Source organism: Rhinoderma darwinii, chromosome 1 (assembly GCF_050947455.1).
Source record: "Rhinoderma darwinii isolate aRhiDar2 chromosome 1, aRhiDar2.hap1, whole genome shotgun sequence".
Taxonomy (NCBI): Eukaryota; Metazoa; Chordata; class Amphibia; order Anura; family Rhinodermatidae; genus Rhinoderma; species Rhinoderma darwinii.
The window spans coordinates 594,178,982-594,193,363 of record NC_134687.1 but is presented as its reverse complement, the minus strand read 5'-3'; the positions used below and the strand labels follow the sequence as shown (position 1 = coordinate 594,193,363).

General features: G+C 39.9%; 1 protein-coding gene across 20 annotated transcripts in view; it reads left to right on the top strand.

Annotated features, from left to right (window-relative positions):
* Positions 1 to 14,382, top strand: part of CELF4 (CUGBP Elav-like family member 4) — a 1,056,008-nt gene that overhangs the window by 915,134 nt on the left and 126,492 nt on the right. For 11 of the 20 annotated variants that reach the window (XR_012850895.1, XM_075840567.1, XM_075840472.1 and 8 more), the window contains exons 4-5: positions 2,265 to 2,393; positions 9,700 to 9,779. Coding sequence is in view for 19 of the 20 variants with exons in the window: in XM_075840567.1 (XP_075696682.1) it covers positions 2,265 to 2,393; positions 9,700 to 9,779 (209 nt within the window). In the remaining variant the exon portion in view is untranslated. The remainder of the gene's footprint in view (positions 1 to 2,264; positions 2,394 to 9,699; positions 9,780 to 14,382) is intronic. The other 9 variants (XM_075840488.1, XM_075840498.1, XM_075840561.1 and 6 more) reach the window with 2 other exon arrangements.

The following is a 14,382-nucleotide window of genomic DNA, read 5'->3' as shown; positions in this document are numbered from 1 at the left end:
TAAAATAACATTTCAATGAGGATACTGAGCCTAAAAGCAGCATAAGTCTAAGGGCCTTTTCACATTAGCGTTCGCTTTCCGTTGAGGGGTTCCGTCGGTGGTTTCCGTCATGGAACCCCGCAACGGAAAGTCAAACAGAAACCACAGCTTCCGTTTGCATCACCATTGAAATCAATGGTGACGGAAACACTGCTAATGGTTTGCATTTGTCACCGTTCCGGCAGGTTTCTGTTTTTTCGACGGAATCAATAGCGCAGTCGACTGCGCTATTGATTCCGTCGGAAAAACGGAAACCATTAGCAATGTTTCCGTCACTATTGATATCATTGGTGATGCAAACGGAAGCTGTGGTTTCCATTTGACTTTCCGTTGCGGGGTTCCACGACGGAAACCTCCGATTTAACCCCTCAACAGAAAGTGAACGCTGATGTGAACCGGCCCTAAGTAATGCTCAGGGGTGCACTATCCAGGAGACAAGGTGAAAACTTTGCCTTGGGCATTACCATTTCCTATTTGGAGAGGGGCACAATTTCACATTTTGATTTAGACATCAAAAAGATTAGAAGCACACCATGTCCATACTTGCCAACAGTTCCGATTTTGGCAGGATACCGAACCGGACCGAAAAGGGATGGGGTTTATGCAAATCTGCCTGACAGTGGGTGTTCCGAACAGGTTTGGGCGTGTTCCTGTACACAATGAGGTGGTGCTTAAATATCCAAATTTTGAGGATTTAATGTTGGTTTGTGTGCTGGTCATAGCAGATGTTCAAGTCATCCCCCAGTAGACCTTACGAGAGCCATACAGTGACATTGGAGGATTTAGGTTGTAGTCAAACACAGCTCAACCCTTCCAGAATTTTACAGCCACATACATTGAGGGAAGAAAAGTATAGCAAACAATACAATTCTAGAACCAATTTTCCAAAATGCTTCTGAATAATGATAGCTGAAATCTAATTGGCTGATATTTGCAACTATTTACGTACCCCCATTGTGTCTAATAGAAATCTATAATCTATATACACAAGCACAAGGCATCATCTTGCCCTGGTTCTGTGAATATCATAATTTTCGGAAATCTTTCATCTGATAGAACTTCTTGTAGCTCGATTCATAACCTTCAGCTACAAAGATATCAGTCTGGAAAACTGTGAGATTGGGGAGTCCGATGACATCACAGTGAGACTGTGATGACATCTACCAGTAGGACTGCTGCATTTCATGAGACCGCTGCTCTTGGAGATTAGTGAGACAGGCTCAGAGTCAGTGCGGCTTGGGGGACTGATCACACACATTGGTTTACACGTATAAATGACTGATTCCATTTTATGAACTCTACAGTAGAAATCAGGGGGAATTTATCACCTGAATGAAACTTCTTGCCATTTCCATGCCTCCAATGACTGGCGCCTGCTCTGAGAGGAAGCAATTAATGATTTGTTTTAGCTAATTACAGATGAGTTAATTATCTCCCCATCTTCAGAATACTGCCTGTGCTGTGCAGCTCCGTCATTCACCTTTCCAGTTAGAAGTTTTATCAGGAGGTTCTGGAAAGAGGAACCCAAAGGTTTAATGCTTGGTAAAGGGTTTCTTGACAAGTTTGTCATCATTGTATTTGTAATCTGGAGAAGGAAACCCTACTGGTCTCCACCACCTTTCTTGGCATGGGGCATTCCTACCAGTTTGGTATTGGGCCTATATTTCCAAATTCCAGACTGGTCTTCTATGATTTTTTTTTCTTGTTAAGCAAATAATGTTCTATTTTATCTTGATCAGCAGCACTAAGTAAACGTCAAGAATTTTATTAGCAATATGTGATGTCAATTATTTTTTATCTATCTATCTATCTCATATCCACCTTTCTATCTATATATTTTTTTTTATCTCATTGTTAAAGATGAGCGAATCGATTCTACACAAATCGAATTCGGTCCAAATTTAACAAACATTACAGATTTGGCAAAATTGAAACTTTTGGAGTACGCGGCGCACGAATCATTCAAAATGGTGCCCGTTGGCAAGCATCGGTAGCCATTTTACATCTTAGAAAAAGGATCACATGAGTGTACAGGGCAATCGGGGCACTTGCGATTCGCGGCAAATTAATTTGGACCGAATCTAATCTGACCCAAAATGAATTTTGGGAAGTTCGTTCATCTTTAATATTTATCTATCTATCTACCTTTTTATGACTTTTAAATGCTTGATGCTCTACCTTCCATTTTTGTAAAATATGGTAAGCATCTCTTAATTTTGTTCCAGAAGACAGAAAACTTTTTGTGGGTATGCTGAATAAACAGCAGTCAGAAGATGACGTCCGCCGACTATTTGAAGCCTTTGGGAACATTGAAGAATGTACAATCCTTCGAGGACCAGATGGGAACAGCAAAGGTAAACTCAATGGCACAGAGGGGGAGCTAGGTCTCCTTTTCATTTAAATACTTTGGGTTGAATTCTGTATTAGACCTCAGTTGACCTGGAAGGTCCTACTCACTGTTGGCATAGGTGTTAGATGTTGGCATAGGAGTTATTTGTTGGCGGAGGTGTTAGATGTTGGCATAGGATAAGTGTTTCCTGTATCAAAATCAACAAGGACATGTAGAGTGTCCTAGACATGTTACATATTCATTTTTGGGGAACATCCAATGTTCAGCTATATATCATGTAGCCTTGATGCCAACGGCTGCTTCAAGCTGTTGAAAGAAGATAGAGAAGCACAACGCCCACTCACTATTCTATTTCAGTGAATGAATCACATCCTGTAATGTTCATGGGCAGTCAGAGAGCCCCCGATATATCACATCTAATGGGGGTTTAAGTACGGTTATAAATATGGATCTGACAAGGACTTTATATTCCAAATTTCCAGTGGTCCTGTCTACTAGATAACTCCTGGAGTGTGGCAATATGGGAAGAGCCCCCCCCCCCCACCTAAATACTAAATTAATAGCAATATGAGATGACTTACGTAGTGCAGTATGAATGGCATCTGTACTGTTTTTTCTTCCCTTTAATAGAACTGCAGCCCTGAACCATAAATATGCCCTGAAGGTTGTCACTTCCTTTCCCCATGGAACAATATAAAGTTCTTCTAGTCCCTACCACCACTTGCGGTTTGCAGGCTATGACAAATTCTCCTATGGATTCTGATCGATTTATCTTTGCAAAAGTTGAAATTTTATATTTAAGTGCAGTAGTTCCCAATTCCCTTTCTCCCCAAAAGCCATCCTCGCAGGAAGCTGAGACCATCGTTACTGTATGTGGAGTTACTCAAACTGGTGAGCTTCTTAAAGGAGTTGTCTCATCAAACAACCCCCTTCTAAATTGAAGCTGTCCCGGTAATCAGAGAATCAGTTGGCTCTCTACTCTTCATGCATTAGGCTGCTGGATACTTCCATAGGTACTGAACGGATAGAGATGGATGCTGTCACTGACATCATTAAGCTCCATCTTTCCTGGCAGAAGAGATCACATGCGACTCCTGGCAGGCTGAGAATACACACAATGGTTGTCACAATACGACCAGAGTCAGATGCAGAAAGGCTGTACATGTCTAGCGTCCTCTCAGCAGAGGGCACAAAGTTGAATTGTACAGGAGAGTAGTAGGGGCTAGGGGAAATTCTGCTGTGACTGCATAGTGAGAAGGTTGGGATGGCTCTGCTGTGACTACTAGTGGAATAGGGGCCTGCAGTGACTACTGGGGATGTAAGACTATTAAAATAAAATGTGAGACTGCCTGACCCTGCTTTCTCCCGAATGCGGCCCCGCTCAAGCTCCCACATTTTTTTTTTTTTTTATCTATCTTGCTGTCAACTTCGCACACAAATAGCTGTGTTTGCAATTGAGGACTGAGGGAGACAGCGGCCCCACATATGCCTTGTATTTAGAAAGTGTTGTGCCCATGCACAACTCACAAAGCTGACTGCGTGAGAATAAGCTCTCTGTTATCAACCACTTTTCGTACAAACTTGCTCCTATATAGCGCACTATTTTTCTTCTGGTTATTACTGGGGAAGTAGGGCTATGTTTGCAAGTTCAGGATTCTATCAGGAGATAGACATGAATTCCGCACCTAAATCCTGACAGAATCTGTCTCACATTTCGCCGGCAATGTATGTGAATGGAGTATTTTAAATCCCTTTCACACAATAACAAAAATATCCGCACAGAATAATGAACGCGCTGCAGATTTTAAAATCCACAGCATGTTCAATATTGCGGATTACACATTGAAAAGCCAAATTACAATGGAGCTTACTGGTGTGCAGATTCGCTGGCAATCCACAGCAGAAATCCGAGTGTCATTTACACATTTCTGCCACGGATTTTGTAAAAAATCCACAACACATTTGCCTATTGCAAATCAGTGACTTGAACGTAGCCTAAAAATGGGACTGCTGTGACTAGTGGAGAAATAGGGGGAACCCTACAGATTTGTTGAGTCCTGTATTAAGATCCATGGATTACTTTATCATGGGGTTATATTGCGATCAAGCCTTGCTCCTTGGTATTACTAGTCCGGGATATTAATAACAGAACTATCTTTGTTACAGCCACTCATGGGCTTAGTGAATCATGAATCATATATCTGACGACTGTGGGATATAATATAGAATTTGACACTCGACCATAGCAAGTGATATTTACGACAAGATGTTCAGTGGTCACAAATAGAGAAGACCGTATCTAGATAATATGGTCGATGATTATGACTTTAGCACTTTGCAGAAAGCAAAGCAAACTTAAAAGAATCACTTAAACGCTATTAAACTCCATACCAGGAAAAATAACTTCTGAATATACGTTCATTTAATTTAAATCTTGTCCTTCATGCCTATTTAATTTCTATGTAAATACCACGTTGCGAAGTGGTGTTACCGGAGTAAACCAAAGATCCCATGAAAGTGGTCATGGAATGTCCGTATACCAAACCCGTTTCAGTAAAGATGTATTTGTTACTTTTACACCAGCGTCATCCTTCGTGTGTACGCTCCCGTGTTATTTCCAAAGTACTGTCTGTCTGCATAAACAGTACTTAGTCTGTGCCCGGCAGTAATCGTGAGTCAGCTGAAGACTTCTGCAGAGACTCAGCGTCGTGGAATAGTACAAAGTGTGTGGCGCGTTCCTGATGTAGCCGCACTGCATTATGGGTAGTAAGGAAAAGGCGCTTGTATGGCAAGTACTGGCAAACAACGCACAGGAGGTAATCCTGCCCCTTTCTCCGTGCTGCAGAGCAGACGTGGCGCGCGTACAGGGGAAAGAATGATAAAAACAAATCCCTTTTAAAAGGTAAGAAAGTGAGATGAGAAGGTTCTAGATCGCATTGTAGGACTCATGAATGTTTTTTCTGGCAGGGAGCCCAAAATGATAGGAACACTTTAACGTCTAAAATAAACACCAGTAACAGATTAGGGAAGTTCCAGTTCAAACATTGTATAATAAAAATATATAATTTTATAATATACTTAATTCCTCACTATTTTCAAGATTTGAACTTGCTGTCGGTGAATGGAAATATTCTTAAAACGTTTACAGACCTAATACTTTTTACAGCTGAGAATTTGTAGCAATTGTATCCAGCCTAGGCAATTATGTGTGAATTAAACACAGCGTGGATGGAATCATCAGCCTTGTATCAATACAAAACTAGGGATGATTTGATCATAACCTTACAGGGTGCTTGTATAATATATTTACATATAAAACTGAGTAACTGTGGATATATTGCATTACTTATCTTGAACTAATCCTGAGTTGCAGCCAGCATTATACTTCAGAGCTGCACTCACAATTCTGTAGTTGTTATTGGAAACAGCCAGCAAGCTTGCTTTAAGACAACTCCTAAAAGCTTAAACTGAGCTCCTAGAATGCAGGGAATAGCTAGTCAATTGGTTGTTCCTACATCAGCTTACTGTGCAGTGCTAGATGTAAAGATAACACTAACCAGAATGCAAATCACCAGAACAAGCTCTATGCAGACACTAAACAAGAAGGGAATGATGGGAGACTTTAACCATTTTTGAGTCAATTTGAAAAAAAAAAATGACATTACTTATCTTCTCATAATCCTGAGTTAAAGCCTATATTATACTCCAGAGCTGCAATCACAAATATACGGGCTGATATTGGAAATAGTCAACAAGCTTATTGACAAATGACTATACATAGTCTGATGTAAAGACAATACTTCTCAGAATACAAGCAAGCTCTGTGCAAACACTGAAAAAGCAGGCAATGCAGAAGCCTGCAGAAATATGAATACAGCTCTGGAGTATAAAATTATCTGTAACTCATTATCAGTACAACATAAGTCATGTAAAGAATTTGCACCGTTATTAAACTAGTTCTGTGGATTTTATTGGTGACTGCTCGGTTGTGAACCTACACTTTAGATTTGTTTGTTTAGTTGATAAAAACACATCTCACTATATAACATACTTTACATCTGTCCCTAGACTAAAGAAGTAAATCATAATTGTCCATTATCAGGTAAAACACATTATTCACTTTACTGTTTCCTTCTGAACCTCGACTTCTCCAGTTTTACATCCTCACATCACGGTCTACAGATTCTATTAAAAGCAACAGGTGAAATCCTATTATTTAATATACACTGACCATAGATCTATGAAACCCAACTGCAGTCTCAGCCACCAGACCACGACACCACCCTGCTACTTGGCTGGCATTCAACAGCAAGTCATAAAATGGGAATAGGGATGAGAATGGCAGAAATGGGGCACTCCCTTAGTGCTGCTTCACTCACCCCTGGACAAGAGGGTCCAGGCTTGTGTCATCACAGTGACGGAGACAGACAGCTAATGACCCCTCTGCAAAAACAGTATATGGGCTCCTTGTTCTCCAATATCTGATCAGAAATCACCATTTATGTTTTTCTAACAATCCATAAGTAATTGTAAACCATAAAATTGATCGGAAAATTGCATAACTTTTCAGTCAGTTTGTGAATTTCTTCCTTCCTGCATATTCCACATTCAACTGTGAGTGATATTATTACAAAGTGGAAGCATTTAGGAACCGTAGTAACTTAGTCATGAAGTGACAGACCACGTAAAGTTACAGAGCGAGGTCGCTGAGTACTTGTATAGTGTATAAAAGTCGCCAACTCTCTGCTGACTCAAGAACTGCTGAGTCCAAACCTCCACTGGCATTAACATCCGCACCTGTATCCCGGGAGACTCATGGCGTAGGTTTCCATGGCCGAGCAACGACATGCAAGCCTTACATCACCAAGCACAATGCCAAGTGTCGGATGGAGTGGTGTAAAACACGCTGCCACTGGACTCTGGAGCAGTGGAAGAGGAGGCATAATGCTGTGGGGCTGTCTAGGTCCCTTAGTTTGAGTGAAGGGAAATCTTAATGTTTCTGCATACCAAGAAATTTTGGACAATTGTAGCTTCCAACTTTGTGGGAACACTTTGGGGTTGGGAACCTTTTCTGTTCTGGCATGACTGTGCCCCAGTGCACAAAGCAAGGTCCATAAAGACATGGCTGGGGGAGCTTGGTGTGGAGGAACTTGACTGGCCGCACATAGTCCTGACCTCAACCCCATTAAACACCTAGAACTAGAAAGAAGAATGGGATGTCATAAAAGCTCCAGTGGGTGTAATGTGTCGGTGTCCCAATACTTTTGTCCATATAGTGTATTTAGCAGGTGAGGTACATTAGGGGTCAGTGTGGGGTCCTATTTGATTAAATATCTCACACTTGTCTCCATACTTACAAAGAGCACTTAGTTATGTAGGGGAAGTAACGCAGCAGAGTGAAACATTACACTGAGGAATTGAGAGCTGTTGAAAATTGAAAAAGGAAAATGCAGAATGACCAGGAAGCGTTGGGGGCGTATGATGGATGATATAATTACATAACGCCATTTAATGGGGTACACTTCCTGTTCCAGCATTATTGATCCCTCGCTGATCACTGCCACAGCTTTCTCTCAATAAACCCCTCATGGGCTCATTTTAATCATTTTAATTACTGGGAATGTAGTTTTTTAGACAGATATTTACTGATTCTTGGAAAGGTCATGGTGTCGGCCGATCGATACATTTTAATTGCTATATCCATATCGTCTTCTCTAAATCACTGCATGCAAATGAGTATCCATAAAGAGAGATGGAAGACAAGTATATAAATATTAATAATAGAGATTTCACCCTCCAAACCATGAAGATAGTCTCCAGCAGATGGAGGTTGTTCATTGAGTAATGGTTAGTTTTATCTTGTTGTATCAAGGACATCCATGTGAATTAAGAAGAAAATTATAATCACTAAAGGGCCCAACACTTCTTTTATACTTCATGCTGCGTGATCTGGAGCACAAGTATCTGCATCATCAATAATCCCATGAAATACACCAATCATTGACCTAAATGCTGTATTATAAATGGTTAAATATAGGCTAATTATAATAATGTATATAGGGGTATCTCCTAAATGTAAACATTGATGCTTAAGGAGAGGCCATCAATGTTTGATTGGTAGTGGTCTGACTTTAGGGACCCCATCAACCAGCACATGGAAAAAGCTGTGTGGCTCCTGATATCAGCATGTCCCTTGCAAGCTCCACATCCCCTTTATTGTTTACGCTTGAACATAGATAGATAGATAGATAGATAGATAGATAGATAGATAGATAGATAGATAGATAGATAGATAGATAGATAGATAGATAGATAGATAGATAGATAGATAGATAGATAGATGGGCACAGTGGCTCATCAATATGGGTGGCTAGGATAAGCAGCACCCTTCATTGTGCAGGGAACCCAGAGGTTGGAGTTGGAGTTCCCCATATCAAACATTGACAGCATAGATCAGCAGTGTTTAAGTCCCAAAGGACCTCTTAAGATTCATACTGCTCCTTCACAGCTGTCAATCATCTGTGGTGCTTCCTGTATCAGTGACCACCATGACTGTTGTCACCGGTACTGTGGACCATCCAAGATGTTGCACAGGAAGTATAAAGATGTTGTCTGGTCAGGGCAAGCTTTACCTATAGACACAGTAGGATTTTGCCTATAGAAAGCCCTATAGGGAAGGTCGTCTGGGCTATGTATATTTACTGTCCTGTAGGAGTGAATGGAGGAAACCTAGGGAGGGACAAGGGGAAGGTCACAGACAAACAAGAAAAAACCCATTACTTGATCTAATGAACCAAATAATCTGTGCTACAGGTTCCTGCGATGCAATTTTGGTACAGTGTTTGGTCATTGCATAGCTTAGAAGGACTGGTGCTAAAGGTGGGTGTTGAAGGGTGAAGAAGGGTTAGATGCAGTGACAGATGTAGCAGGGCTGAATTTATTTTTCAACTCTATAGCTGATAATTTGATTATCTAGCTGATATCTCTGAGTGAGTTTGTTAGTTGTTAGCAGCCATCCAATGGACAACCACGGAAATTGTATTATCACAAAAAGTTTTGTCAGTGGACAAAATCAGCTATACTACATTTGTATGTGTAATAGGGCTAAAGGTTGAGCAATTTTGTAAGAAAAAAAAAAAAAGAAATATATATATATATATACATATAGAAAGGCAAGCAATAGGATCATCAGAGCCCTGACCATTGTCCTCCTTGATTGTCTGCAGGGTAATTTCACCATTGCATATTATATAGTATTTTGTACATAATTTGGCACCATTTGAACTCAAACTTTACCGTTTTATTTTCAGGATGTGCATTTGTGAAGTACTCATCCCATGCAGAAGCGCAGGCAGCCATTAATGCCCTTCATGGAAGCCAGACAATGCCGGTGAGTAGCAAATTCTTAATCTTAACAGACAATGCTTAGTAGACTTCACTGGTGTAGTGTATTTGCTGATATTCTGTGCAGTATAATTGGTAGGATCCTCTCTATCAGTGGTTAGACCCTATTGCATCTGTCAAAGCGGCACATATTGGGGCGTGATCACAGAACCATCAAACGTTTTGTTGCAAATAGTCAACTGACCAACAGCACTGTAGTTGTTTAATAATAAAATTAATCCTCAAAAACAAAACTTGCCTAATAATTGTGCACACAGTGTATGAGCTATCCATGGTGATCTATCCTCTTTGAATTATGAGCTATCCATGGTGCTGTTCACTCTTTATATTATGAAATATCCATAGTGCTGTATACTCTTTGTATTATATTCTATCCATGGTGCTGTATTCTCTTTGTATTATGAGCTATCCATGGTGCTGTATACCCTTTGTATTATATTCTATCCATGGTGCTGTATTCTCTTTGTATTATGAGCTATCCATAGTGCTGTATACTCTTTGTATTATGAGCTATCCATGGTGCTGTATTATCTTTGTATTATGAGCTATCCATGGTGCTGTATTCTCTTTGTATTATGAGCTATCCATGGTGCTGTATACCCTTTGTATTATGTGCTATCCATGGTGCTGTTCACTCTTTATATTATGAGCTATCCATGGTGCTGTATACTCTTTGTATTATGAGCTATCCATGGTGCTGTATTCTCTTTGTATCATGAGCTATCCATGGTGCTGTATTCTCTTTGTATTATATGCTATCCGTGGTGCTGTATACTCTTTGTATTATGAGCTATCCATGGTGCTGTATTCTCTTTGTATTATATGCTATCCGTGGTGCTGTATACTCTTTGTATCATGAGCTATCCATGGTGCTGTATTCTCTTTGTATTATGAGCTATCCATGGTGCTGTATACCCTTTGTATCATGAGCTATCCATGGTGCTGTATTATCTTTGTATTATGAGCTATCCATGGTGCTGTATACCCTTTGTATTATGTGCTATCCATGGTGCTGTGTACTCTTTGTATTATGAGCTATCCATGGTGCTATTTTCTCTTTGTATTATAAGCTATCCATGTTGTTGTATACTCTTTGTATCATGAGCTATCCATGGTGCTGTATTCTCTTTGTATTATATTCTATCCATGGTGCTGTATTCTCTTTGTATTATGAGCTATCCATGGTGCTGTATACCCTTTGTATTATGTGCTATCCATGGTGCTGTTCACTCTTTATATTATGAGCTATCCATGGTGCTATTTTCTCTTTGTATTATGAGCTATCCATGGTGCTGTATACCCTTTGTATCATGAGCTATCCATGGTACTGTATTTTCTTTGTATTATATTCTATCCATGGTGCTGTATTCTCTTTGTATCATGAGCTATCCATGGTGCTGTATTATCTTTGTATTATGAGCTATCCATGGTGCTGTATACCCTTTGTATCATGAGCTATCCATGGTGCTGTATTATCTTTGTATTATGAGCTATCCATGGTGCTGTATACTCTTTGTATCATGAGCTATCCATGGTGCTGTATTATCTTTGTATTATGAGCTATCCATGGTGCTGTATACTCTTTGTATCATGAGCTATCCATGGTGCTGTATACCCTTTGTATTGTGAGCTATCCATGGTGCTGTGTACTCTTTGTATCATGAGCTATCCATGTTGCTGTATACCCTTTGTATTGTGAGCTATCCATGGTGCTCTAATGTCTTTATTTCATGTGCTATCCATGGAGCTGTAACTTCTTGTGTATTCTGTGTATATAGTGCAATAACATCTGCATATTATTAGCCACATATAACACTGCAACTATTCTGCACTGTGCATTTACCATGAACCTGTAATAGTTATTTAGTAAATGTACCACAGAGGATGCTGTATCTTCATTTCACTATACACTGCACATTGTCCTACTTGTTTGCTATTCTGCACACTACCTGTTGTTCTATAGTTTGTTTTTTGTCGTCCATAAGGTCTGATTGTCTACTCAGGGTCTACTCTTCAAATTAAACGTAATCCTTTAATAATGAAAAGTTCTGCAACGTTCTAATAAACTTTGGGCTTCAATTTCTTACAATGTTTAAGACCTCTACTTGTTTTTTAAGTCTTGAGCTAGTCTTTGCCATACAGCTGAGAGTTTGTTACATTGTATCAGTATAACTGAGAGCCTCAGTGACTTACACGCCATAAAGCGATCGATATTACGTTCATGAAAAACAATGTGTGCTGGCAGATGATTCTCACTTTATGTTGATGAAATCTGGCAAGGTGTCCGTGCTGTGTATGGTGGAGCAGATTCAGACCGTGCCAGCTGCATTATCGTAACTTTATGATGATAGAACATACATTAGTTATAGTCTGACAATAATAAAACGAGCACTAAGAGTAGAAGTCCAACGAGTTTTTCAGAAACCTGAAAAATTTTATTTTCCAAGAGGAAAAGATCCTTTTTTGTACAACCACCCCTATCATTACCTTCAACACGTACCTACTGATAAAGTCATCATTATTATTTTTAAATAAGTATAGCAGAGCTGAGTTATTCATTTCGAGGTGGCATTATTTGTAAATCACTTTTTTAATACAAGAGAGTGCAGTGGGTTTTCCTGCAGTCCTATGTAACAGAAGGGGATGATATCTCTGGGTACAAGAAGTATAGTAGGTGTTACCTGCAGCCCTATGTAACATCGCAGATAACACATGCTGGTAAATTTACCGTATGAGTACAGATAATGCAGTTGTTTCAACTGCAGTCCTATGCAACACCATACCATATCCAACACATGGTAATGATTCTTTGAGTACAGAAAATTCAAACGTTTTACCTGCACTTCTATGTCACACCCCAAGATATCACAATTCGATCACTCAGCTCAGCTACATATATATTCAGTTTTTGCAATCTGTTTTTATTTAGTCTTTTCCACATTTATTTTTCAGCCTTAGGTTTCTGCCATGTTTTTTCAAACAGAATCCCAATTTGAGATGGGGAGTTCATGACTAATACAATAAGATGGTAGAGCCCAGCTGTGCTTTCTGTGATGTTGTGCTGTAATATTTTAATAAAAAACTACGAGGTTCACTTGGTAACTCACTGTTTCTTGTGCGGCTACTGTAAGTCCTGCTGTTTCCGCATCTACGTCTGGTGGCTTGGTGTGTTACCAAGGCAACTGATATTAAGAATTAAGGTGCGCAATGACTTGACAGAGTCAGCGAATTCTGTCAACTTATATGCATGTTAAGACCCTTTGCCACAGGTTGTCAGTAGTTTTGGAACAGCTGAGGAACCTCTGCTTTAGATGATCCTTGCACTCCCTTAACATGATACCACTCTTCAGCATTTCAAACCCTGCCCAGAACTTTCCTGAAGTGGTTTAGTAACACCCCTCAGTATTCCTGTCAGGTTTCAGGCTCCTTGTCTGTGAGCGCACTCCTCTATCTCCGAAGCTGTCAGTATTATTGCTGCTCTGCGCTTTCTTCTTCACACAACATATGTTCCTTCAGAGTTTACAAAAGACAACTTTCTTTAATGACACTTATTTCCTCCACCTTGTCAGAGTGCATCCTTGCAAGAAACAATTACACCCCCCCACACACACACACATACACACACACACACATACATACATACATACATACATACATACACACATACATATACACGCATACATACATACATACATACACACACACATACATATATGCATACATACATACATACATACATACACACACACATACATATATGCATACATACACACACATACATACATACATACATACACACACATACATTCATACATACATATACACACACATACATACATACATACACACACATGCATACATACATACATACATACATACATACATACATATGCACACACATACATACATACATACATACATACACACACATACATATACACGCATACATATATGCATACATACATACACACACATACACACACATACATACATACATACATACATACATACATATGCACACACATACATACATACATACATACATATACACACATACATACATACATGCATACATACACATACATACATACATACATACATACATATACATAGATACATATATACACATGTCGGTACCAACGACAGAATAAATGGTAGGTGGAGGAGCCTTAAGAATAATTTTAAAGAACTAGGCTACAAGCTGAAGGGAAGGACCTCCAAGGTTGTATTCTCAGGAATACTGCCTGTGCCATGCGCATCACGGGAAAGACAGCGGGAGCTTAGGGAGTTAAATGCATGGCTGAAGTCTTGGTGTAGAGGAGAAGGATTTGGGTTCCTAGAGCACTGGGCTGACTTTTCATTGGGGTACAAACTGTATTCTGCAGATGATTTGCACCTAAATGGAAGGGGGTCCGCTGTGCTGGGGGAGAGAATTCTAGCTGGGGTGGCGGAGTATTTAAACTAGGGCTGAGGAGGGAGGTCAATGTAGAAAAAAAAGGGGTAGCCAGGTTAGAGAGGGGTCAGACTATATTGGTGGGGGGAGAAACAGAATGTGGGGAGAGGACTAGACAACAAGATAAGGAGATCCT